Source organism: Anser brachyrhynchus (assembly GCF_964034855.1).
Source record: "Anser brachyrhynchus genome assembly, chromosome: 20".
Lineage (NCBI taxonomy): Eukaryota > Metazoa > Chordata > Aves > Anseriformes > Anatidae > Anser > Anser brachyrhynchus.
The window spans coordinates 922,240-945,688 of NC_137713.1; the positions used below are offsets into that span (position 1 = coordinate 922,240).

The following is a 23,449-nucleotide window of genomic DNA, read 5'->3' on the forward strand; positions in this document are numbered from 1 at the left end:
AGATGTTTTCAGCAGCACCGGGGGTGCCGGCAGGGCAGGGCAGGACGTTTCACGACAGTCACCCTGAGGCAGCGGCAGGAGCGGAGCCGACTGCGGGGAGCCGGCACACCGCAAAACAGGGACGGACATGGGGAGGGCAAGCCTGGGAAACAGGCCTCGCTGACACACCGCTGCTCACCTGCATTTTCTCCAGCATTTCGAAGAATTCTGCAGACTGAAAAAGAAAAGAGAGACATCTCCTGTCCGACTGAAGCGGGCACGAGGTCAGGCAGCCCCAGCCCAGGCCGCGGCCGGCAGCCCCGGCGGTGCCCGGCGCCTCGGCGTGCCTCAGAGCCTGCCCTGCTCTCGTGCAGTTCAACCTGCAAATAACACTCACCCCGGACAAATTCCCAGCCTGCCTTGTGTAAAGTTTGATAAAGGCTCTTTAGTTATTTCTTTTTCTAATCACATCAGTGCTGGCACCACAGTTTGGACAACCTCTTTGGGTCCCTTTTGTTCCCAGTTTTTTCTCAGGCCGTTCAGTCCCACGTTTCCAGCTCCCTGCAGTGCCGACACGGGCTGGAGACGTGGTCCGGAGCGGCTCGGCTGTCCTGACCCCACGGCCAGGCAGCATATCCCGCTCTCGCAGCCTGTCACCAGCCCTGCCGCTGCCAGGGGCTTCCACGTCCCGCCAGCATCCCGGCCCCCCGGCACCTCTGGATGGGCTGAGAGCTTGGGGCAGGCTCGCGGGTGCACGACCACAGACAAGAGGGGGGATTTGAGGAAATGCTGCTCCTGTCTCGCCCTACCTGCACTTCCCAGAGCCCCTCACTCCTGTGCTGGTGCTGCCAGGGCAGCTGGGGCACAGCAGACAAGGGCAGGACCGGGGCAAGGGCATGGGAAAACCTGCTCTCTGCGGCCAGCACCGGCTCCTCAACACACCGGCACCTGCGGGGCTGTCCCCTTGGCAGTACAGCCGCTGGGGACATCAGCTGCATGGTCCCCCACCCTCACACGGCCTGTCCTGCTCCTGGGTACGTGCAAATAGATTATCTAGGCAGACTCCAGCTGTCAATACTGGGGCACTCCCAGTAAACCAATATGTGGCTTTGCTGGAGATAGATACGGTGAAGCAGCTTCTTTCCTCCTCTCCCCAACCTCCTTTAATCCGCATTTGCTCTGGCTATCCATCGCTGCGTCTGCAGGAGGCTGGATGATGGTTCACACTGCTGAGAAGAGGCTGGGGGTACGGCCTCCCTTCGGTCTGGGCAGGGAGAGCAGGAAGCAGGACCGGTAGCACCGGCACTGTTGGTTCTCAGAAGCTCTGTGCAGAAGAGGACTGCAGGACATAGGGCAGGACTTAGGGCAGGGGCGTCACGGCACCGCACCAAAGAGCACGGCGCTGGGGTAAGTAACAGTGAACTCCAGACTAAACTGAATTTTTCAAAAGACAGAAAAGAGAGAAAAAAGAGAGGAGGAGGTGACGAAATGAAAAACACTGATATTCTTTCCAATAAACATAGCAAGCCAAAGTGAGGCTTGCTGCATGAGCAGCCCAGTGGCTGCTCCAGTTCACAGCAGCTGTGGTGGAAGGAAGACACAGCAGCACAGCCAGGGACTAGCACACCCCAGCAGCAGCCTTGGCCATATTTCTACCCTTAGACTATGCCCCTTTTTTATCTCCTGCACCTGCAGCAGGAAAAAATGAAACCAGGGTTCAAAAGAGCTCTGTGCCCAAACTAGTAGCACTTTAAAAAGGCTTTTCCTTATTTCAAGCTCCTTTTAAGGTCCACTTTATCTTCAGGTCTCTACAATGGACACATGCTCTTTGAGACAATTAAAATAGTTTTCAGGTCCCACTGCCAGCAGCTAGAATCAGGCAGGCAAAACCACAGGGCTAAACCTGATCCAACTTCTAAAGTGAGTTCCGGTAGAAAATGTGTACACACATTTAATAAACCAAACAGCAGTCTGTACCCATTAGGAATTTATGCATACTTGAAGCTAAGCTTTACTGGGCCACAAATATTTTGGTAATTACAGTTAAGACAATTATACCTTTGTGTTGCTCAGTCGGAAGTTATGTCACCTGCAGTGGATTTAGCCAACACAGAGTTTATCCTTACTCCAGTTGAGTCACCGAGCCTATCTGCTCCGAATTGCCATGACTGCATCTGCTTTGTAAATGCAAGCAAAGGCAACACGAGTGTGGAAAATCATTACCCCTGCCACCTTAGGCAGGGCAAACCTGTCCAGTAGCTTGTACTAATGACCTCAGGAACGCAAAATACTCAAGCCAAAAATGGTACAGTTGTTATTCCCTTCCTGCTCACATGTCCATGCTCCCTCACAGCTAAATGTGTTACCCTGACAGCACAGAGAAGGGATGCACAGCATCACATCCCAGCATTCCAGTACAGAAAAGTACATTTATTCCTCTCCTTCAGCACGGAGTCTGGCCCAAAGGCAGGTTAGCTGGGGCAGTGTCTGCAGAACCCCGCAGCACCCTGGAGGCACGTTTCAGCAAGCAGGTGCCTGTGGACTAGGAGCGACTCAGAGCAGAAGCAGCAGCACAGCCAGTAAATGCCCACGTTGAAGGTTTCCAAAGAAAATGACACCCAGAAAGAAAACTGAAAGAGATAAGTTAGAAGTTAGACTGCGCCAGGAGAGCGCGGCTGAGGAGCAAGCACACGGAGGTGCTCGCAGCCAGGCGCCTGCCCTGCACCTCCTCCCTGCGCTCCCCGGGGGCGGCACGGCACTCACCAGCAGGCCCCGTAGGAAATCCATCATCTCCCCCACATCGCCCCTGCCGCATCAGCCAGGACAGCCGTCTTCGCGCCCCGGGAGCTGCTGCTGCTATCACACGTCCTGACGGGAGCCCAGTGCGGAGCGGCAGAGGCTGAGTGCCAGCCTGGACACCATCCCCAGCCCCGACACCTCCCCTCGTTAATGTTTCTCCAAGCCAGAGGCACTGCAGGACTGCTGCTTTGTTATTTAAAAGGGTGGCTCCGCGGGGAAGTGCCTGAAACAGGTTGGGCAGGAAGCATGCAGAGGTTTGAACACTGGTGTGGCTCCAGGAGGGCCGGCGGGCACGCAGGAGATGCAGCAGGGGAGCCAAGGGGAGGGCAGGAGGTGATGGGAAGGGGAACGCTGGGTTTGCTCCCGCCAAGCCCACGTCCCCATCTCCCCAGTCCTGCTGCACAGCTACACCTGGCCCGTCTGGGCAACAGAGCAAGAAGAGCCCGGCACAGCCGGAGTTACCAGGCGGCAGGTACCCTGTCCCAACCACTGCCGTGGGGTCTGCCCCTCGCAGGGACCCCCCTCGCCCTGTAACAGCCACACTGTGATGCAGGGTCCTGGCGAGACCCCCCCGTGAGGCCACCGGGGCTGTGCCCCCTGGCTGCAGGATCAGCACCAACGCTGCACGCACATCGAGCCACCACGGCCAAGAGCCATAAATAGCTTGCAGCAGCCTGAGCTGCAAGTGCAGATGAGCGGAGGACATTTTGCTTTTTCTTCCTCACCATTATTTATTTTCAAGCTGGCAAAGTTGCCACAGGCTGTCCCTTTGGAAGCGGGGTGCCCAAGCCGTGCTCCTACAGGCTCACAGCTCAGGACCCTCACCCCTTCCTGCAAAGCACTGGGTCTTTATCATTTAAATAAGCCAGGAGAGCGTGTGACCACTGGAGAAGGGCAGAGGGCTGCACAGATACAGCAGAACAGGCTGAAACACATAACTGCATGCTAAGGATTCAGGAAAACCAACTCCGGTGACACTGCAGCCTCTGTAGGCAGCAAGGATGGCATCTCCACACCGCCCTGCATGATGCAGCACGTGCCCTGGTGACCGGGGCATCAGGAGCCAGCGGAGCCATCAGGATCTGGCACACCTTGGTGCCTCCTGGGGGCAGCTGGCTCCACCTGCATGCAGCTGCGTTTGAGGAGGCTCAGCAGGTATTCACATCAGTCCGGGACCAGTTGGGTCTGGCATGTGGAGGAGAACCACACGGTATTTAACAGTCTCTGCAATTAGCTCGTATGTCCATAATTAGCGCAGGCAGCCGTGGTGTCGCGGGGCCCCTCTGGTACTCCGCAGCTCCTCGATCGGCAGCCCCGGCAGTTTGCTGACAGCGAACGGCGCTGCCGGCGAGGCACGGCGCGAAGCAGGAGGCTGCTGCCCCCCTGACCCAGTGCCGCGGGGGCAACGCGTGTGGCAAGTCCTTGTGGCGCAAGGTCAAAGAGGGAAACAGGGACACCAGTGAAGGGGCTGGCAGGGGAAAAGGCCAAGGGAACACCAGAAAAAAAGTAATCCACCAGTTTTACACCGTCCACCAGGAAAACTGGTTTTGCAGGAGGAGCGAGCTATTGCTCACCGCCTCTGGGTGGCCAGCACCCAGCTGGACGGGCTCTGCCTGTGCCCAAATGGGTTTCAAATGCATTCCAAATACTTCCAAAACCCAAGCCCTCCTTTTAATGCTTACTCGAAGAAAGGTGACCCACAAAGCCTCAGGACACCCAGGACAAGTCAGGCCCATCGGTGCCTCGTCACTCACGTGCCTTTTCCCCTGTCCCTGATGGGAAGCAGCAAATGCCTGATGCAGAACACCCAGCCTCCCCAGCTTGGCATCTGCAAGCACAAAAAAGCCACAGCTCTTCTGCAGGAGACAAACGAATCCCAACCATAAAACCTCACAGAATCAGCTCTGGGCAACCCAGACTGCTGACCCAGAAGCTGCAGACTGGGCACTAGCACCAGCACCAGCAGGGCTTTCCTGCCCCAGAACCGCCCGGGGAGGAGGCAGCACACCACTGCTTTGGCCCAAACGCCCTTGTGGCTCCGCCAAAGAATGGACGTCTCAGCCACCAGGGAGTCGCTCCTGTCCCTGCTCCCACCCCCTGCCTTTTATCCCTCGCTGTGACAAGGGACACCAGGTCTCACACAGCTCTCTGGGAAGCACCTTAAAATCCCCGAGGAACGGTGCCAGACCAGGATGAGCACCGAGGACACTGACTCGACCTACTCCTGCTTCCTAGCTTCTCAGCAGCAGCACGGCCAGATCAGCCCTGAGCGGCTGCCCAGCACCCCCTGTGCTGACCGTGGCGGTCACGGCGCCAAGCAAACATCTCTGGAAGGGCTGGGTGTCTGGCTCCCAGCCATGGAGTTACCCCACATTTCCCTTCCATAAGCTGAGGGCTCCCCAAATCTCCGGCATCTCCTCTCTCAAGCATCTCCCGCTCCATCTCTTAATTTTAAGCAGACACGGGTTCCAGCTCATGCCTTTCAGGCGCAAATGGCAGCTGAGACCAAAGCAGCAGCAGGGCCAGAGGCAAGTTCCAAACAGACACGTGCAGCCAGAACTCGGAGGCCCATGCACAGGCCTGAGGACAATATGGTTTTTATTCGTGTTTGGCAACTCAGGGGCTCCCCTGCACTTGGCAAAGTGTCATCCATAGAAGAGCCCCAGCCCCACCACACCTTTCCAGAAGGACAATTTGTGCCACCTGTAAAAGATTTTGCAGCCCTTTAATCCTGCCATAGAGCAGAACAAGTCAGTAATCACCTTTTAATTGCTTTAATTACGTGATTATAAAGACGAAGAACAAGCAGTGAAGCAGGTGCTGCCAGCCTTGCCTGTGGAGCCTGGTCCCACAGACCGTCCTTCTCCAGCACCAGCCTCGTCCCCAAGGCCAGCATGAGCCAGGGCAAAGAGGTCCTGCGTGACGGAAGAAGGAACCCCCCACTGCCGAGATGCTGCCCCCGTAGCCCCCAGCCCAGCTCTGCTGGGAGGAGCAGACCCCTGCCAGCAGGCACCCCGCATCACCACAAGGCAGCATTTCCATGTGGAACACCGTGAGGACAGAGCCAAAGGCAGAAGCTCTTCAGGACACAGGTGGTCCTGCACAGCGTGCGGATGCTCATGGCCCATCTGCCCCGTGGCTCCAAAATCAGGAAGCTGTGAGGGAGCTGCAGCAGAACAAGCACGAGGAGGCAGCAGGGGCTGCACGCTCACTGTCAGAGCATCCAACCTGAACTCCAGCAGCTGCTACCAGGCAGCTTAACACCTTCCTGCAAAACAACACAAACTGCACCAGCTCACTTCCCTGGCAGGGCAGAGGCCCGGCAGGACCGCGATGGAGCAGCAGCGCTGCCCGAGCATGGCACATGCAGGAAGCAGCCGCACGCTGCTGCCCATGGCACGGCTGGGCCCCTGGCTGCAGCAGGGCCAGGCTGTGGTTTGTCAGCCATGCAGCGGGTTTCAGTTTTGAGATAAGGTTCAATATGTTGAGGTCCTTCCACACATGGCAAGGCCGCAGGGGGGTCACCGTCTCTACCTGGCTGGTTTGTCAGGGCAGAGAAAGCTGCTCCCTCCTGCTGCCTGACCTCTGAGGATCCCCTGCGAGGAACCAGCAGGGCTCGAGCCGGGGGCTCGTTTCACAGTAAATGTCAAATATCTGAGAGCCGATAGGGAAATGGAGCAAACAGGTTTGGTCCCTTAGAGAGTCCACTCTCGTCTCACAAAAAGGAGAGAGAAAAGGAAAAGGACTGCCACTAAAAAGCTACCAAATTTAAAAAATAAACACTGGTAGATTTACAAAGAGAGTTAATTCCAGAAAGTTTAGGCAAAACTTCAGTACATCACCTGCAGTTTCCATGGTCAAATATCCATGCTGACCCTTCAAGCCTGCCTTCAGAGCCCCTGTGTAAGAAAGCTCCCAGCCTTTCCTTTCCTTCTCCAAAAGGAAAGCAGCCCTCATCCCTCAGAAGCCACGATATTTTTTCTCCCTTAATTGCTCCGACATTCACTGGCCTCAGTTAAAACCTGGGATCAACACCTTACCCCTGTGGGACCAGCTGCTGCTGAGCCCAGGGTGAGCTCCTGCACAGCCACGCGGCAGGGCCAGGCACACGGGGCACGGGGCTGCCCTCAGCCGGGACCCACGGGGCACCACTGCTGCTGGAAACCCCCAAAACGGGACCGCTGCACTGCTCAGCGTCGAGCCACCCGGGGAAACGTGGTGTCCTCCGCGGATGGTAAACAACGCGGGGGCTTTGGCTTCCCCTTGCCGGGTGCCAGCCGAAGTCCAGCCAGGAAATCTGCTGGCTGTTCCTCTGCCTCGCTGGCACGAGGATGGGATGCACGCTCTGCTGCTGGCACGCGGCTCGGAGCGCGGGCGTTGAGCCGGCTGCACCCTGGGGGACGGCTGCCCCGTGCTGTGCCCCCGCCTGTCCCAACATGCTGGAAATGCCCGGCACGGCCACGGGGAGCAGGGCAGTGACCTGGCCACACGGGAGAGCCGGGGAGAGCCGTGCAGAGGGGACGCGGAGTTGGCTGCGGGGCCGCATCCCTGCCCGCCCCAGCTGGAGGGAACAAATACAGCACCGCAAACACCGAGCCCAGCAGCTGGAGCTGCATGCGCTGCCCCTCTCCTCTCCCCTCGAGACTCCAGGACCGAAATCGGTGGAACGGGGAGAGCAGCAGGAGAGTCCCGGGAACAGATGGATTGCTTACCCCACAGCCGCTCAGTGCTGTGCCCTGCTGGCTCGGTCTGCGCGCAGTTTTGCTGCACAGCTATGCTGATTATGAGTGCAAGACAAATTCCTCCCTCCGAGGACTGATGGGAGGCAATCCTGACCATAGAATTACACCAGCAAAGGAGGTTTTTGCCATTGTAGCCTGCCTCATTCAGGGAATTTAAGCTACAACAGGAAAACACATTTTTGTTGGCAGAGCTTCCATGCTCTTAAGAGGAGTTTGCTCACACAGCTGCATTAGCAACGCATTGTACTGCAGGAAGACAGCATCTCCAGCAAGCTGTCTGCAGCCTGTGCCCAAAATTAAGCAGAAAGTACAAAGTGCACATAAGGATGAACCTTCTCGCACTGTACAGCTCAGCTGTGAAACTCGCAGCCGGGGGATGCTGCAGAGGCCTGAGGTGTCTCTGCCCTCGGGGAGGAGCGAGGCGAGCTGCCCCAGCTCTGCTCCCGCCCGGCTCCAGGCAGGACCCAGCTGCCAGGTCTCCGCCGTGCTGACGCTGGGCGAGCCGGTGCGAGGAGCAGCGGCACAAGGCACGTGCGTTGTGCGCTGCCTCCCTGTGCCTCTGCTGCGCCGTGGGCAGGGTCATGCCTCTGCCCCATGCCCTGAGACCAATGTGCCCCACTGCTGCACCCCCATGTCCCGCTCCCCCCTGTCTCCCAGCACTGAGTCTTCTCCTCCTCTGCAACACCACCGAGGTGCCACACCTCGTGTCACCAGTGAACTTTGTCAGCTCGCTCCAACTTTGTGCACCCAGGTCATCAACGAAAGTACAAATGAACCAAAACTTGAGAAACTCTGCTAATAATCTCCTCCAGCTCAATATTCTATTTCCAAGCCCCCTTGCTCTTGACAACCATTTAACCAGGTTCTTAGCCATCACATAATCCTCTCATCGATCTCATCTTCTCCAGCTTAATGAGTAATTTCCCGGGTGGCAGCATATTGAATACTTTGCAGCAACCCAGGGAGAAGAGCTACCATTTCCTTTGTCTGGAAACTCTTATTGCACAGATTACTCAGGTTACTCCGACAGCAGCAGAAGAGTTGAGTCCCTTAACCCACCGGCTCCACTGCGGCCAAAGATCAGGGGCCAGCAGCCACGCTGGCCGGGTGCTGCAGGCACGGAGCTGGTGGTGGGCACAAAGCCAGCGGTGGGCACGCCACCAGCCCTGCCGTAGGGCCACGTGGTCCGCCTGGGCAAGCGGCTGCTCGAGCAGCACAGGGGAGCTTGGGGGCCTGATCAGAGGGGTAACAGCATTCCGGCTTTGCCCCCTGCCTGGCATCACTGCTCGGGATTGCATAACGTAACAGGCAGCGCAGGATCAGGCCCATTGGCACGCACGCCCCTCTGTAGCTGATGGTGTCTGAACATGCTGCAGGCTGATCTCCAGAAACCACCTACTTCTGCTCCGCTCGGAACAGCCCAGACTGGTACAGTTGCTGCGTTGGAAGTGCTGCTCTTCACTGGCTTCAGTTTCCAAAACCAGCACCCCGCCTGGACGGCGCACCCACGCGCCGGGGCCGCCAGCAGGAGGGTGCAGCGGCCCCCACGCGGCGCCCGCGCACTCACCTTCATGGTGGGGGGGGCGGTGAGCGGGGGGGACAGCGGCCGGTCCGGGAGGGTCACATCCGAGCTGTTCAGCAGCTCCTGTTTCCTGCAAAACAGAACAAGTGCCGGTCAGCTCTCCCTGCACCCGAAGTTTTGGGAGGCAAGTGAGCAGCAGAGGCAGGAGATAAGGAAACGCAGGGGACATTTTTGTTAAACCAAGAGGCCATAATGCTCTCTTTGAAAAATAATCTCACATCTGAGAAAAAAAAGGCGACTGCACAAAAAGGTGATACAAAAGTTCTCTGAAGAGCCCCATGCCCTGCAGGGGCTGGGCTCCTCACACACAGCCCCACACCTCGGCACCACAGACCCCACGGACGGGGGAGCGGGCGCGCAGCTCCGCGGCGCTGGCATAAACCCGCCAGGCTCCACGAGACTGGGGCTTGGCGAGGGCCCACTGAAGGGACTGCCACAACAGAGCGGCACCAGGGCACTTTTGGGGGGTCTCACAAGGACTTGAGACACTGGGAAAGGCAGGGGAGAAGTACCTGTACCAAGATCCTGCCCAGAAATGCAACCCAAAACCCTCTTCGGCCTTGGTAAGGTGGACCCAAAGCCCTCCGCTGATTATTTGATAAAAATACACTGTGCCTTTTAAAAAAAAATCACTTCCCAGGCAGACAATCAAATCGTCACACGCAGTGGTAGTGCCAGATGCTACTCTGGGAGTCAGAAAATCTGAGATTTAATTTAGTTTCCTCTCATCCCTGCCAGGTTAGTCCTGCAGAAACTGGGCCAAAATGTCCAACTGTTTATCTCACAGTAACGAGGTTTGTTCCCATGGCAGCCCGCCCCGGGATGGCAGAGCGCGGCGCGTGGGGCGATGCTGCGTGGCGCCAGGCACCGGTGCACACCAGGCCCCTCCAAAACGCGACGGGGTGCCTGCACCCAGCACCGGTACATCAGCAGAGCCTCTTGCAAAAAAAAATGCTCAGAGAGCGCTCTGCAGTAGCCGTGCTTCACTCCCGGTGAAGAGCTGAAGGGCAGGCCCTGCCCTGCGCTCCTGGCACAGCCGTGCCAGCCGCGGCATGGACAGGGCACCCCCGCACCCACAGAAGGTCCTGCTGGGGGTGAGGGGCCTGGAACAGCAGCTGCATTGCAGAAATCGCGCTTTTACCAAATCAGAACACGCTCACAGGTCGTTTGCAGGGTGCTACCAAATTGCTCCCAGAGCAGACCTGGTTTTCTACCAGACCCCTGAGGCAACAGCGAGTGCAAAGCCCTGCTGCCGCTGCGCGAGCACGGAGTGGCTGTCCAGATGTGTCCCTGCTAGTGAAAGAGACTGAGCCAGAGCTTGGCGAGGGCTGCTTTTTGCTCTTTCTGCCTGTATGTACAATTGCTTTTGCTAATAGACTTCTCCCAGTCTCGATGGACTTTAACTCCATCTGTTAAGACACATACATGTACACACGCACACACAAACGTGCACACAGAGAAGCGTTTAGCACCCAGCCTGTGCGTGCAGGGGTGGCAGGAATTACCACCTGCCTCCCCCCGGCCCAGCCCCCTGCCTCAGCACTGCCAGCACCCACAGCGGGCTTTGCCCCGGCCCTGCCAGCACCCGGCCCTGCCAGCTGCCCCGCGCCTCCCTGCACCTGGGTCACGGCCCACACCTTTTTGCCCCCATCACAACATAAATTAAAAGCCCCCACTCCAAATCTCCCATGCAAAAGACAAAGAGAAGCAGAGGATGCAAGGCAGTGGGTGAAGGCCTGTCCCTTGCGAGGCGAGCCGGAGCCCTCCGCCTGCCCTCATCCGGGTGGAGAAAGGGGAGCCAAGGAGCTGGAGTTACAGTGGCTGTGAACAGAGAGAGGGAGGGCACTAACAGGACGCAGATCAATAGTTCCCATTAGTTAACAACCAAGGAACAAGAAATAATGGACTTAAATTATAGCCAGGGACACGGCGGCTGGATATCAGGGGAAATTCAGGGCTCAGGTTCAAGCCCACAGCCCCGTCCCTGGAGGGGGTGGCACAGCCATGGACCATCACCGCGCGAGGCAGGGCGATGCTCGGCCGTGCCACGGCAGTACTGCAGCCCAGCCCGGCCACCAGCACACGGGGACAGGGCCAGCTGAGCCCTGGGGGCCGGGGGACCAACCTCTGACACGTCTAATTAATTGCTGGTTGCAGTCCTCGGAGCTCTTCCAAGAGCACCAGGTACCAGTGGCTGTGCCCAGGCTCGCCCCGCAGCCCCAGGTGGGACGCGCAGAGGCAGAGCCCCCCAGCAGGCTGCAGCAGAGCAGGGGCCCTCCTGCCCCGGGTGGCCGCTGCGAGATCAAGGCACAGCCCATCCCCATCTCTGCTGTGCTGCACAGCCATGTCTCTAGGCTGTTGGAGATCGTTTTAAAAATAAAATAACATTTTCCAGATTTTCAGGGCAAGAAACGAATTGAAATGCTGTAGGACTACATAGGGGCACCAGCAGAATTTATTCTCTGTCCGCCCATATTGTCCATTGAGCTCCTTCCTAGTCTCCGCTCCAAAAACCCACCGTGACACCACTGCTGAAAAAACACCCAGGATGACAGATTTTTACTATTTCCTCTTTGACTTTCTAGGGCACTACAGCACAGGCTGATCTGGAGGCAACCACTCATCTTTGCTCTCCTTCCTTTGAACCCTGTTCTCTGGCTGATTGCACCAATCTGTACAGTGACCTCAAAGGCATAAAACGTATCAGACCTCACAGAGATTAAAGTTACGGGGATGCATACAAATAATTTGACTTGATCTGGGATTTGTAACAGGTTGCCATAGCATCACATTTTAAGTATTATAAAATCACTCACACAACTTAACAACGTGTTCTTCTATCACATGTTGATTTCTTCTCTGGGGCCAAACTGCTGGAACTGCTATTGCACTTCCAGGGAGAGCAAAACAAACCCATTCACCAGCAGGCGCTTGTAATTAGCCTTGATGCTCTGGAAATACGTTATGTTAAATTGCAACCATCGGCCCACGATTCACTCTTCTGTCAGCTACAGGGTCAAGGGCCATCAGCCTAATTCCCAGGGAGATTACCCTCCGGGGATGACAAACGAACCATGAGGAAGATCAGCATGTCTTTATCTGTGCAGGGCGCACCTGCATGTCGAAGCGGCCCCCAGGAGCTCACATGAAGACTGCACCAGAGCGAGCGGGTGCTCGCCGCGGCCCCGCCACAGCTGGCTGGGGGCTGGCAAAGGGCTCAGGTCCCTGCAGAGCCCCAGCTGCAGCACGGCTGGACCCGGACGAGGGATGCCAGGCAGCACACCAGCGCCCCACAGCCACCCAGGATGCTCATCCCCCAGGGATCCCTGCAGAGCTGGAGACCACAGGGTGGCCGGGGGATGCTGGCAGCCCCCCTGCCCCTGGGTGCTGCCTCACAGCTGGGCCCCATGTGCCCCCGAGCCCGGAGGGGCCAGGAGCCCCCCGCAGCACAGCACAGCCCGCTGCCACCCGGTTCTGCTCCAGGCCAGCACAAGAAAACGTCTCCTGCCTGAAGCGCCTGCAGTCTGCAGCTGCAATTAGCAAACCGTGCAAGGACGGGGTGGGGAAGGACACAGTAATATGATTATGAGCTGAAGCCTGGGCTTGGCACGTCATGGCTGGAACAAATGGCCTCTGCAATCACTGCTGACCTGTCCCTCCTTCGCACAACGGGCACGCACACCCCAAGGGTCGAAGGTCGGTCACGCAACACGAGGTCTTGGAGGCAGCACCCAATGGGGGGGGGGGGGGGGGGGCAGTGTGCGCCTCGCCCCGGCCTGGCACCCCTTGGCACTGGCATCATCGCAGGGTGGACGAAAGCATCCTCCGGAGCAGCACCTCCTGGACACGGGCTCCTCTGGCCCAGGCGGGCACAAGCTGAAGGACAGCCTGGGCGCCCCGCGGAGGGACAGCCTGCTGCAGGACGTGTCCCACCAGGGTGGCCCCGCACCACTTGCTGCAGGGCGCACAGCGGGCAGGGCCTCGGCCGCGCCGCTCGCTGGCACCCTGCAGGGGCTGGGGCAAGCACCAGGCACAGCAGAGGCTTCCCGGAAAGCAATGCAGGCATGAGTTTAGTAATTCTATTTCTTCATTTTCCTCATTAGGCAAATTAAGAGAGAAGGCAAAAAGAAAAAAAAATAGAATCGTACATACTTAGTAAATCTAATTAAGGAAATACCTTAATGCAGTTACACAGGCGCAACGGCAGGGATTCCTGACGAAGACGGGGATGAGCCCTGCCGCGCAGCCCCCTCCAGCTGGGGGTGCCAAGGGGGAGCAGGTGGGGACTTTTCCCCTCGTTCTGAGCGTTTGTGTATCGGCGAGTTCCCGGAGCAGTGATGACAGGTGAAGTCTCTCTGATCCTCAGAGCACTCCTTGTCACAGCCCTAAAGCACCTACAAATTCAGGTCATGAACTTTGTAAACCCTGCTGATGTTCTGAAATTCTGATAAAGATGTCCCGTTCAGTGCCTCGATGTGTTGTGCTACCAATAACACCACCGCCCAGCAGTAGCCAAGCAGCCTGCGGTGCTGTGCCGTGAAGAGCGCTCTGGGAATCAAGCAGTCGGGAGGCCAGGCACAGAGCTTCACACGGCTCCTCTGCTGAGGAGAGCCCACAGCGTCTGTAAGGGGGAGAGCCCAGGAGCTCTACACCCTACATCTGTTTCATCAGCTCCCAGTTAAAGACGTCTCCACCCCACAGGGCAGCCAGGCACCCCTGCGGCGATGCTCTCCACCTCTCTGCGCCCTCCTGCAGCACCCCAAAGCACCTTGGAGCACAGGCTGACCGCTGGGCTGGAGCCCCTGGCTTGGGGCCGGGGGACGCGAGCACCCTGCAGAGGAGCAGCGGCCGAGCCAGGGCTGTGCGCACCCCGGCCCCATGCTGTGCTGGCCTCAGCGTGCACGTTTCCTCTCCTCTTCTCACTCTGAAGTGTAATGAAAGCTTGTAAATGCATCCCGCCTTTTTGTTTCGTTCGTCTGATTTACCAGACAGGTCCTAAACTGACACAGTGCATTCGTATGAATTACGCGTGGGAAGGGGAGATGTCAACATATTATCTGACACCGCGGCGTTCCGCGCTAAGTGGTGAGCTCTACCTTTTGTTATGCTGCGTAAACTAAACACTCAGAGCATCGCAGGTTACGTTTGTGCCTACGCTTAATTTTGCAGAAGAAACCTGGCCCAAGGAGACACAAATCTCTCGCAGCACACCCACTTGCAACAAGTTCAGCTGTCTAGATGCTTTATCCTTGAGAAGGACAGCAAAGATGTCCTGTAAATTAACAGCCTCTATATTTGGAACCGTCGTTTTTTTGTCCTTGACGGGCATCACCTTGCCAGCTGCTCCCTGTTTCTTTTATTTAATATTCAGTGCCCAGTGTCTGAAGTTTTCACAGGGGCCGGGCTCCCCTCTTGCCTCTCATGCCCGCCCCAGCCCGACGCTCCCGGCAGCGCAGGCGCAGGCAGGCTCCTGCAGCCGGGGGGTGCCGGGCAGCTCCGGCCCCTGCCCCCTGTGCCGCACAGGAGCTGAGCCACCCGCACGGGCTGGGAACCCAGCACAGCGAACACATGAGGTGGAGCTGCAGCCCTGGAAGTGAAAACTCCCCAGCATTTCAGCAGTAACTAAGGTCTGGGTTCCCACCTTAAGTTTGAGCCTCCCCTTTGGCGGGTCACAGAGGAGAGACGGGGGAGCTCAGCACCCTCCAGCACAGCGCATGACCCTGCCCAGGTCCAGCTCCCAAGATGCTGGGGAGCTCCTGGCCTTGCCCGGACCTGCAGCCCTCAGTCGCCTGCTCACAAGTCACCAAAAATAAAAAAATAAAAAAAATAAAAAAGCTTTTTTTTGCAACAGCAGCAAGGACAATTCACTAAGATGTCACACCTGGACACCGTCAGCAAGAGCTTAAGTGAGGCCCTGTAGCCTGACCGCACCACGCTCCATCCGTAGCCAGTGACCTGGCAGGGGTCCCCGCTGTGTCACTGCTCCCTGGGAGGGGACGGCCGCGGGCACGGCCGCTGTGGGGCTGCCTGGGCCCAGCTGCCACCCCAGGCACTCCCGCCACGTGCACACAGCTCTGCAAAGCTGCGGGTGCTCCGGGGCTTAGACCAGGTGCAGGCAGAGCCCCCGCAGTGCAACGCTTTCCCCAATAACCTGATTTACCTTGGCTGTGTATTGGGCTAAGACTGGCCCTGACCTGAAACATTACTTTCTTTCACTGAAGTCTGAGAGTCAGCAAAGAAAAAGAATAGCATTTTCTGGTCTAGATTTCTTGCAATTAATTATGTATTTGTAAGTTACCAGCCCGCATCTGCGTGCACACAGAGGCTTCCCGACTGCACAGCTCACACAAGCAGGAACCAAAGCCCTGCTAAGAGCAAGGTGACATTTAACTGCAAATGAGTTTAACTTTAATTACTCCTCTGCACCAAGAATAAATATTGTTGAGTGTTTCAGGGCGTCCCGCACTGGTGCGGGCGCTGCCGTTGTGCTTGTTTCAGTAGGTCACGGCACGCTCCGCGCACCCGCCCGTCCTGCTCTGTGCTAAGGGAGAAGAGCAGCCTCCTGCCTGCAGCTGGATGGAATCTGGATCCTTTCCAACCCGCCAAGGACTTCCCAATTTGTCTCGTTAGGAAAGTAACACTTGATATGCAAATAATGGTGGAAAGAGATTTTTATCGCTTACAAATTTTGTTCTCTGATCTCACTTCCAGGAGCAGAGAGGAAGCAGTGATTTCCAGCAGCAGTTGGATAAATGAGCCAAGGGACTCATGGACTTTTTAAGACCAGAAGGATTGTCTGATCTGATTCCTGAAAACACACAAGCCAAGGAACCTTGGGCAGCCATTTCTGAGCTGATTCAATAATTTGTAAATTAAACAGAACAGCTCCCAGAAACCAGAGCCTCCAACCGCATGCAGAACCAGCTCCCAACAGCGGAGGGACACTGCTTCCGCCCGGGGCGTCTGTGCCATGGGCGCACAGGGGACAGGAGTGCTTCTGAAGGTGGGGAGAGGCCAAAAACACGCGAGCTGCTGTCTTTGTGAACCCAAGCCCTGCTACCACCCAAAAATATGGGAATTTTAAAATTGACTTCACCAGTGCGAAGATTTCACTCCAAATGACTTCAGAGGAGGGAGTACCTAGGAGTATCCCTTGCTGAACTACCCAGTGAGCTGACAGCTGTGACAGCAAGCCTTTGCCTAATTTCTGGCTGCCTCTAACACCAGCAAAGGAGCGGCAGGGTGCACCCCGGCCTGAGGCTCCCAGCCCGCCGGCTTTGCCCAGCGGGAGGGAACCACCGCGGCATCACCTCACTGGCAGGGGAGCAGCTACGGGACCTGATCGGATACGGGTGCCCTGAGCCGAGCCCGAGACTCCTGGAGCGGGGCTGGCGTCAGGAGCAGCCCCGTGCCCAGCGGGAGCTGCAGCCCCGCGCGCACCAGCTGTTGGTGCACACTGCTGCTCGTTCGCTTCAGCTCGAGCGAGCAGGGCAGGCATGGGGAGATTGATTGCCTGGGAAGGCTTGCGGAGGGAACAAGGTAAGCATCACCCCGCTCCTGCAAGGGGAGCTCGCTGAAGTCAATTTGTTGTGCTGCACTTTGCTGGGTTGCTAATAAGAAAGGGACATGGGCCACCAGGGACTCTGCAGCTGCCACTGATCCTGCCAGACTTGCATATGGCTCATGTAAAGCAAAATTCAATTGCAAACACAGAACAAAGACTGAATGTAGGAGGAAAAAAAGAAAATAAGAGCAGGTGGAGGAACAGAGTCCCTTTTGACTATACCGCTAACAGTCCCTTCCTTTTCCTTCAGATTATGTCACTTTGATGGCCCTGGCAGCTTGCATAAGATGAAGCAGTCACCGTAAAGCACTGCCTGAATTCTCACAATCGCTCCCATGAAGGCTCCTCAGTCCACGGCAGACAGGAAAAAAAACTCCTCAGGGTCTCGTTCTCCCCTTAAGATGTCTATATGACTCTCACTGTCCTGAATAAACCCCACAGCAAGAACTACACTGGGAGGGTTTCTGCTCAACGTGATGGTGGGGAAAGAAAAAAAAAATCAGGCTCCCACATTACAGGCCAAATTCTGTGAGAGTTCAGAGCCAGATTTTTTTCTCAGCCTTCAAGTGTCATGCTGAGCTCATTCACAGAAATCTGGTACCTGGTGGAAAGGAGTCTCTTTGGGAAAAGCCTTCTCTGTATGACTGGTAAAGCACTATCTCCTTTTCCTGCCATATTTTGAGGTGAATGCAGGAATCACCAATGAGTTCCAGCAGAGACAGCCTTCAGAGGAGCAGTTCAGGACCTGGGTCCCTCCAGACCCCCGCTCGGGGACACGCCTGCTACAGGACACTCAGGGGCTGGCATTGCCTCTTCCTGCAGATAGCACAGCAAACAGCCCTCAGTCCCTCACCTCTGTGGAGGCGATGGGTTTGCTCCTCTTGCAAACGGCCCCGCTCCAGCCGGCAGAGCCCTCCTGCCTGCCGGGGGCCAGACGGCCGGGCCGTGCTGGGGTGGGCACTGCTTGCCTCGCAGGGCGCCCGTGCCCCGCGCACCCGGTGCATGGCACAGCCTGCTGGAGGGCTCGGACCTCTCCTGCACAGGCATGGAAAAGCAGGAGAAGGGGCTCCAGAGCGTGGCAGCCCTGCAGCCCTGCTCCATGGCCAGGGCCTTCCACTGGTGACAGGCCAGTGCTGGGGAGGGCATGGGGACCCCGAGCGCACCAGCCCCTCCAAGACAGACAGCGAAGGCCTTTGGCCAACTGAGCCCAAACCCAAGAGGTGACCGTGGGAATGGGAAGCCAGCACCCGAAGGGGGCGGTTGGGCTGCTCACAGGGTTCAAATCCCACGATCCTGGCCCAAACTGACTCCGACACCCCTGACACAGACAGCGCAGATGCCCACAGGACTCAGCTGAGCTCAGCAGAGCCCCTGTAAGCACGCTTTTCAAACCGCCCCACTACAGCACGCGGCTTCACCGCCATCTCGCAGGGCAGCGAGGGGCCCCCACCAGGGGCAGGGACAGAGGGACGGGACGGGGAGGACGGGGACTACACCTGCTCCACGGCTCAGTTCTGGCGAGCACCCTCGTGGGCTGTTCATTCACCACCAAAAACAGCGGGTTGTTTATTTCCATCCATTCAGCTTTGATGGTCTACCTAAGGCCCCAGCAATGGAGAAGAAAACTTCCTTGAACAGCAACAACCACACAAGCTACGCAGAAAGCCCACCCGCAAAAGCATCATTGAAATCCTGCTCTCAATGCACCTGTTGTCCGAGGCAAAGCAACTACGGCAGCAGCACCAGAAAATGGGCCCCTGTGACCCAAAACTTATGGGTGAGACGGGGAACAACCAGGGCTTCTTGTTACGGGCTGTAGTTTACAACGAAGACTCCAAATAATCAATGCTTCATTCATATGATTTTGTTACAAAATCACAACTTGAAAAAAATAAACAAAGAGAAGGAAGCCATCAACCTGCAGCAGTGCCCATGTTGTCTCCATCCCAAATCAGAAGTATGTATGCCTCTGAGATTTGGATGCATATTTCTTACTATTTTTAACAACAAAGTTGCCAGAGCAGCACAGTCCTGGAGGAGAGAGACTCCCTGACTGAGAACGCACAGAATAAATCAGAGCACGGTAAACCTTTGAAGCAAAGAGCCACTCACACTAATAAGTGCGGGGAGAAAGCAGGAGCCATGCAGAGCAGATGCCAGCTAACACAATATTACAAACAGGCTATTTCCTCCAAACACAAAGTTGAACATAAAGTACAATCCGCGGCTTAGTCAATGAAAGATGAAACCATTTGTCAGCTGTTCCTCAGCAAAGAGACAAAGCTGTTAAGCTGAGTTAAAGCAGTTCTGCGAACACCACGATCCCCGAAAGAAAACAGTCTTCCTCGGTCTGGCGCAGCCACAGGAACGGGCGGTCAGGGTTCACCGGCACGGCGGCAGCAGCACAAGCCGTGCGCCCGTCGGTGCGCCCGGCAGTGGCTCGAGAAGCGCCGCGGGCAGGCTGCGGTCACCCTGCGCCCGCCGTCCGGCTTCGGGGGAACCCTGCGGGCGCACCCCCCGGCTCTGTCCCAGGAACGGCGACGAGCAGGGCGCAGCCGACGCCCGCCCCGGCTCGCCCGGAGCCCTGTCCCCGGCGCCGGCACCTCGCCGGCGAGCGGCGAGGGCAGAGCGCGCCCCTCAGCCCGTCCGCGGGGAGCGGGAGGCACCGCGCTCGGGCTCTACCTTTTCTCCTTGTTCTGCCTCCTGGACTTGTGCAGCAGCCCGATGAGCACCACGGCCGCCCGGATCCCGGCCCGCCTGGAGTGCATCCTGCCGGCCGCCCGGGACATCGCCGCCCGCCGCCCGGCTCCCGGCCCCGCCGCGGCACCTGCGGGACGGCGGCGCGCCCGCGCCCGTGCCCGCGCCTCCCCGTGCCCGTGCCCGCGCCTCCCCGTGCCCGTGCCCGCGCCTCCCCGTGCCCGCGCCTCCCCGTGCCCGCGCCTCCCCGCGCGCTCCCCGCCCGCCGCACCGCCCCCAGCGTTGGGCACGGCTGCGGGCGGCGGGTGCCGGCGGCCGCTGCCCGCTTTTCTCCTTTTTCCCCCTTTTCCCCCTTTTCCCCTTTTCCCCCCGGCCCGCCCGAGGCCACAGGCGCGGGACGAGCGCCCGAGGCAGCGGGGCGGGGACGCGCGGGGGGCGCCCCGGAGATGCCCCGAGGGACGGCGCCCGCTCGGCAGAACGGGCTCGGGGACCGCCGCCAGCGGGGCTCCGGCAGCGGGGCTCGGGGACACGCGGCGAGCGGGAGCCCTTTTCCTGGGGCCGAGCTCTAATGTCACAACTAGGCTGGATTATGCTGCTGCTGAGGTTTTGCTGAAAACAGCCCGTGTGGGCACCCGTACCGCGGGTTCCTCAGCATTTAGGGGGACGGAGTTACGTCACAGCCCCTTCAAAATCTGAATTGTGCGAAGGATTTTTTTCCTGCCTTACAAACTTTTCCTTCTGCCTTTTGCAGACATTATGTAGCCTTTCCCATATGGGACAGCTCCAGGCTGGTCCAAGCCAGGCTCCAGCCGTGCTCGTGCCAGGGATGAAGGTCCCTCTGCTGCAGAGCTGCTCAGAGCCAGGGCTGGGAGCAGTGCGACAGAGCACGAGCCCTCCAGCCTGTCTCTTATGTGGGGGAGCCGGCACACCACTTCTTCCAGGCAACACACATATATTTTTTTATTAAGTAAACTGTCGATGATCTACTTCACAAGCCCAGCACCTTTCCCTGGAAGTCTCTGTCACCATGGTGATGAAGCAGCCGGGTCTCTCTGCCCTCCTCCCCTTCACCTCCCGCCTCACCTTCCTCCTCGCTAGTGGGATTTTCATGAGAATTAGATGCAGGACCAGCTACAGCACTCTGAACGTGTTCCTTCTTAGAGGGATGAAAATGCAGTCCATGCTTTAGGCATATAGGGTACGAGAACACAGACACAAAACTCTAGTCCTCCACAGGACTGAAATATCAGCATCTGCCCAAAACCCACCGGTGCTCTGCATCTCTGCAGCCAGCCTCAGAGAAGTCATAATAATCCTATTGCACGTGTGGCCAAGCCCATGAAATCGTTCCTCTGGGTCTGTTCCTCAGCCTGGCCTTAAAGCAGGGAGAGCACAAATCTCCTGGTACCAGGGAGACCCAGACCCCCGGAGAGGAGTTCAGCAAATTGTCCCCAGCACAGGTCAGCACTTCTGCAGGGACCCTGCCACGGGCAGGCACGGCGTCCGATGGCCACCTCGACCAGGACACGGAGCACGAGCTGCCTGCAAACCCTCTCGGATGGGCAGTCAATTATTAACAGCACGTGGGGCTCTCCTGGAAGAGCCCCTGACAAATGTGTTTGCTCAGGAGCAAACAGCTCGCAAAGGCCATGGAGCACATCTGCCACTCTCGCTGCCTCCTCCTGCCTGCCACCTCCCTACCGCCGTGCTCGAGGTGATCAATACCACCTTAGCTCTGGCCTTTTCTATCTAAATATTTCTGCACAATCTCTAATCAGATGTGTTCTTTAAATTCAACAAAAATCCCCAACATCTTCATAGCCATTTCTTTATGCATTCCACTCTAAGGCAGATAAAAAGTACGTGGAACAATATTTCTGTCAGTATGCCACATCAATTCAACCCCAGAACAACCTGACTGCAGTACAGTCATGGCCACCCCATCTGTATTCACCTACACAGCACATAGCTCTGCAAAGCACTGAGATCTAAACTTATAGCTAAGATTAATACTTGAATATTTTAACAGATCTTGGATGGGTCCCTGGGAAGGCTGGGGCAGCAGAACGGCCTCTCCTGCAGCAGCTGGAGATGCAGTGATTTCAACAGGTGTAGAGTTGTCCACTTTCCCAAAACGAAAAACCAACCGGTTCTCAAAGCACCCTGGAACGTGCGCCTCCTTGGGACAGCATCAGATGATGCCAAACCACGTGCAGTGGGTGAGAGGACGTGCATGGATAGGAGGAAAAAGGTACATTAAACCAGGATGCCGCCTTCATTCTCACTGAAAGAGCACTTAACTCGCACTGTGAAGCCTTTTAATAAAGTTTTTGTTGGACCAACAAATCCCTTTGTTCTTGCAGAAAATATCTGTCTGCTTCCTTTCAAGCAGAATCATCAGTCTGACAAATTTCTGAGACATAGTAAAAAAAAAAAAAAAAAAGAAAGAAAAGAAAATAGAACCCATTTCCCGTGCCAAATTATATCAATTCTGCCGCACCTCATTAGCTTTCATTTAATGGAGGGGGAGGGGTTTTAATTTTAAACCTTTTACCTCTCGCATTAAACAAGCAGCTTCAAATTTCATTGAGTCTCTCTCTGTCTCTGGAGACATCTTCCACTGTCTCTCTTCCCCATTTCCAGACAAGTTAAGTATTAATCTTCTCTTGTTTTATGCTGAAGTGGCTTTGTATTGATTTTTAAAGATGTTCAATTCTCTCATATTTGGAAATAGAGAATCACTTTAAGTAGACACACTTAGCCATATTTTCTTCTCCACCCAAATACTGCAAATGAGTCTTTGTTGTAATCAATTTCTTCTGGACTTTGTTTGCATCTGATCTGTAATTTATAGGAAAAGGGCAGGATAATTAATGGCAAGGGGCTAGACGGGGCTGCCTGGGGCAAAGGCTGGGGCAGGGAGGCAGCAGCTCACATCAAGCAGCTCACACCACAGCTTTGGCCGTGCCGGGGACTTGCGCTCCCTTGCGCAGCAGCAGCTGGGGTGGAGACCCTGGAGCCCCCCCTGCTGCCCTGCTACCCCAGGCAAAACAAGCTGCCAGTTAAAAGGTTAAAAAAGGTTAAACATTTTATTTCTAACTGGCTCTACCCTAAGAGCAGCAAAGGACCGGATCAGGAAGCAGCAGGTGCCACAAAGCCCCTTCCCCTGTGCCGGCAGCACAGAGCACAGCTCCGGCCGGGGCAGCCCCCACACCAGGAGGCGAAGGCACCCCCAGCCAGCAGATTTATTTCCCAGAACAGCTTCTTTTACAAGGCTGAGTGAGCAAATGCCACAGTAAGCATCTTTAGGATGTGTCCTTGTGACCACAGCCAGGGGCAAAACATTAGCAAGAAAAAAGCGGCAGCACAGGCTCCCGACAGGAGCCAGGCAGCAAGGGAGCTGGACGCAGCCCCTGGGCTCCAATTCACCTCCAGCTCCATTCCCCAAGAGGGCTTCCAGTCATCCCTCCGGGCAGCGCACAGCACTTCACCTGCACAGCGCCTGGGATGCGCGTCCTTGGTAGCGATGGCCAGGGAAGCGAGACTGATGCACTCAGTGCTGCTCAGCCACGTGGATGATGCAGGTAAATGGGGACCGGGGAACGTCTCCCAAGAACAGCGCTTGTCCCTGTGGTGGCTGCGAAGCCGCCCTGTATGTCTTACATTCTGCTGTCTGATAAAAGGCTTCAGGACAGATTAGGGCAGGATAGCAGGGAAGCCTTCCTTCCCCAGTGCCTGCTGTTCTCACCCATCACCCCTGGCAGGTTGTCCTTGCAAAGAAATGGCACATCATGCACCCAGAGAACGGTTTCTGCTTGGCAAATGGGGGAGTAGCGGCAGGACCGGCATGGTGAGCCATGAGCACGGTGAGCTGCATGGCACGGGAGCCCCGGGGCACCCTGACCTGGGAGCAGAGCCAAGTCTCCTGCTGCCTCCAAAGCCGGAGCGTAGGCTCCTGCAGCGTACGGATGTTCTGTGTGTCCTCGGTTCATCCTTTACTCTTTTTAAGAGAGGATCCTGTCAAACTGCCCTGATGGTGCTTCAGCCAGAGCTGCAGCAAGAGGCAAGTGCTCTGCCTGCATCCCG

The 23,449-nt window shown here is 56.9% G+C and overlaps 1 protein-coding gene across 16 annotated transcripts in view; it reads right to left on the bottom strand.

Moving 5' to 3' along the window:
- RAP1GAP2 (RAP1 GTPase activating protein 2) overlaps positions 1-23,449 on the bottom strand; it is an 82,736-nt gene that overhangs the window by 19,537 nt on the left and 39,750 nt on the right. For 11 of the 16 annotated variants that reach the window (XM_080562739.1, XM_080562740.1, XM_080562741.1 and 8 more), the window contains 2 exons: positions 9,088-9,172; positions 179-214 (listed from right to left, as the gene is read on the bottom strand). In XM_080562739.1, coding sequence (XP_080418865.1) covers positions 179-214; positions 9,088-9,172 — 121 coding nt within the window. Of the gene's footprint in view, positions 1-178; positions 9,064-9,087; positions 9,173-19,348; positions 19,524-23,449 lie in introns of those variants that run through there. The other 5 variants (XM_080562730.1, XM_080562744.1, XM_080562734.1 and 2 more) reach the window with 4 other exon arrangements.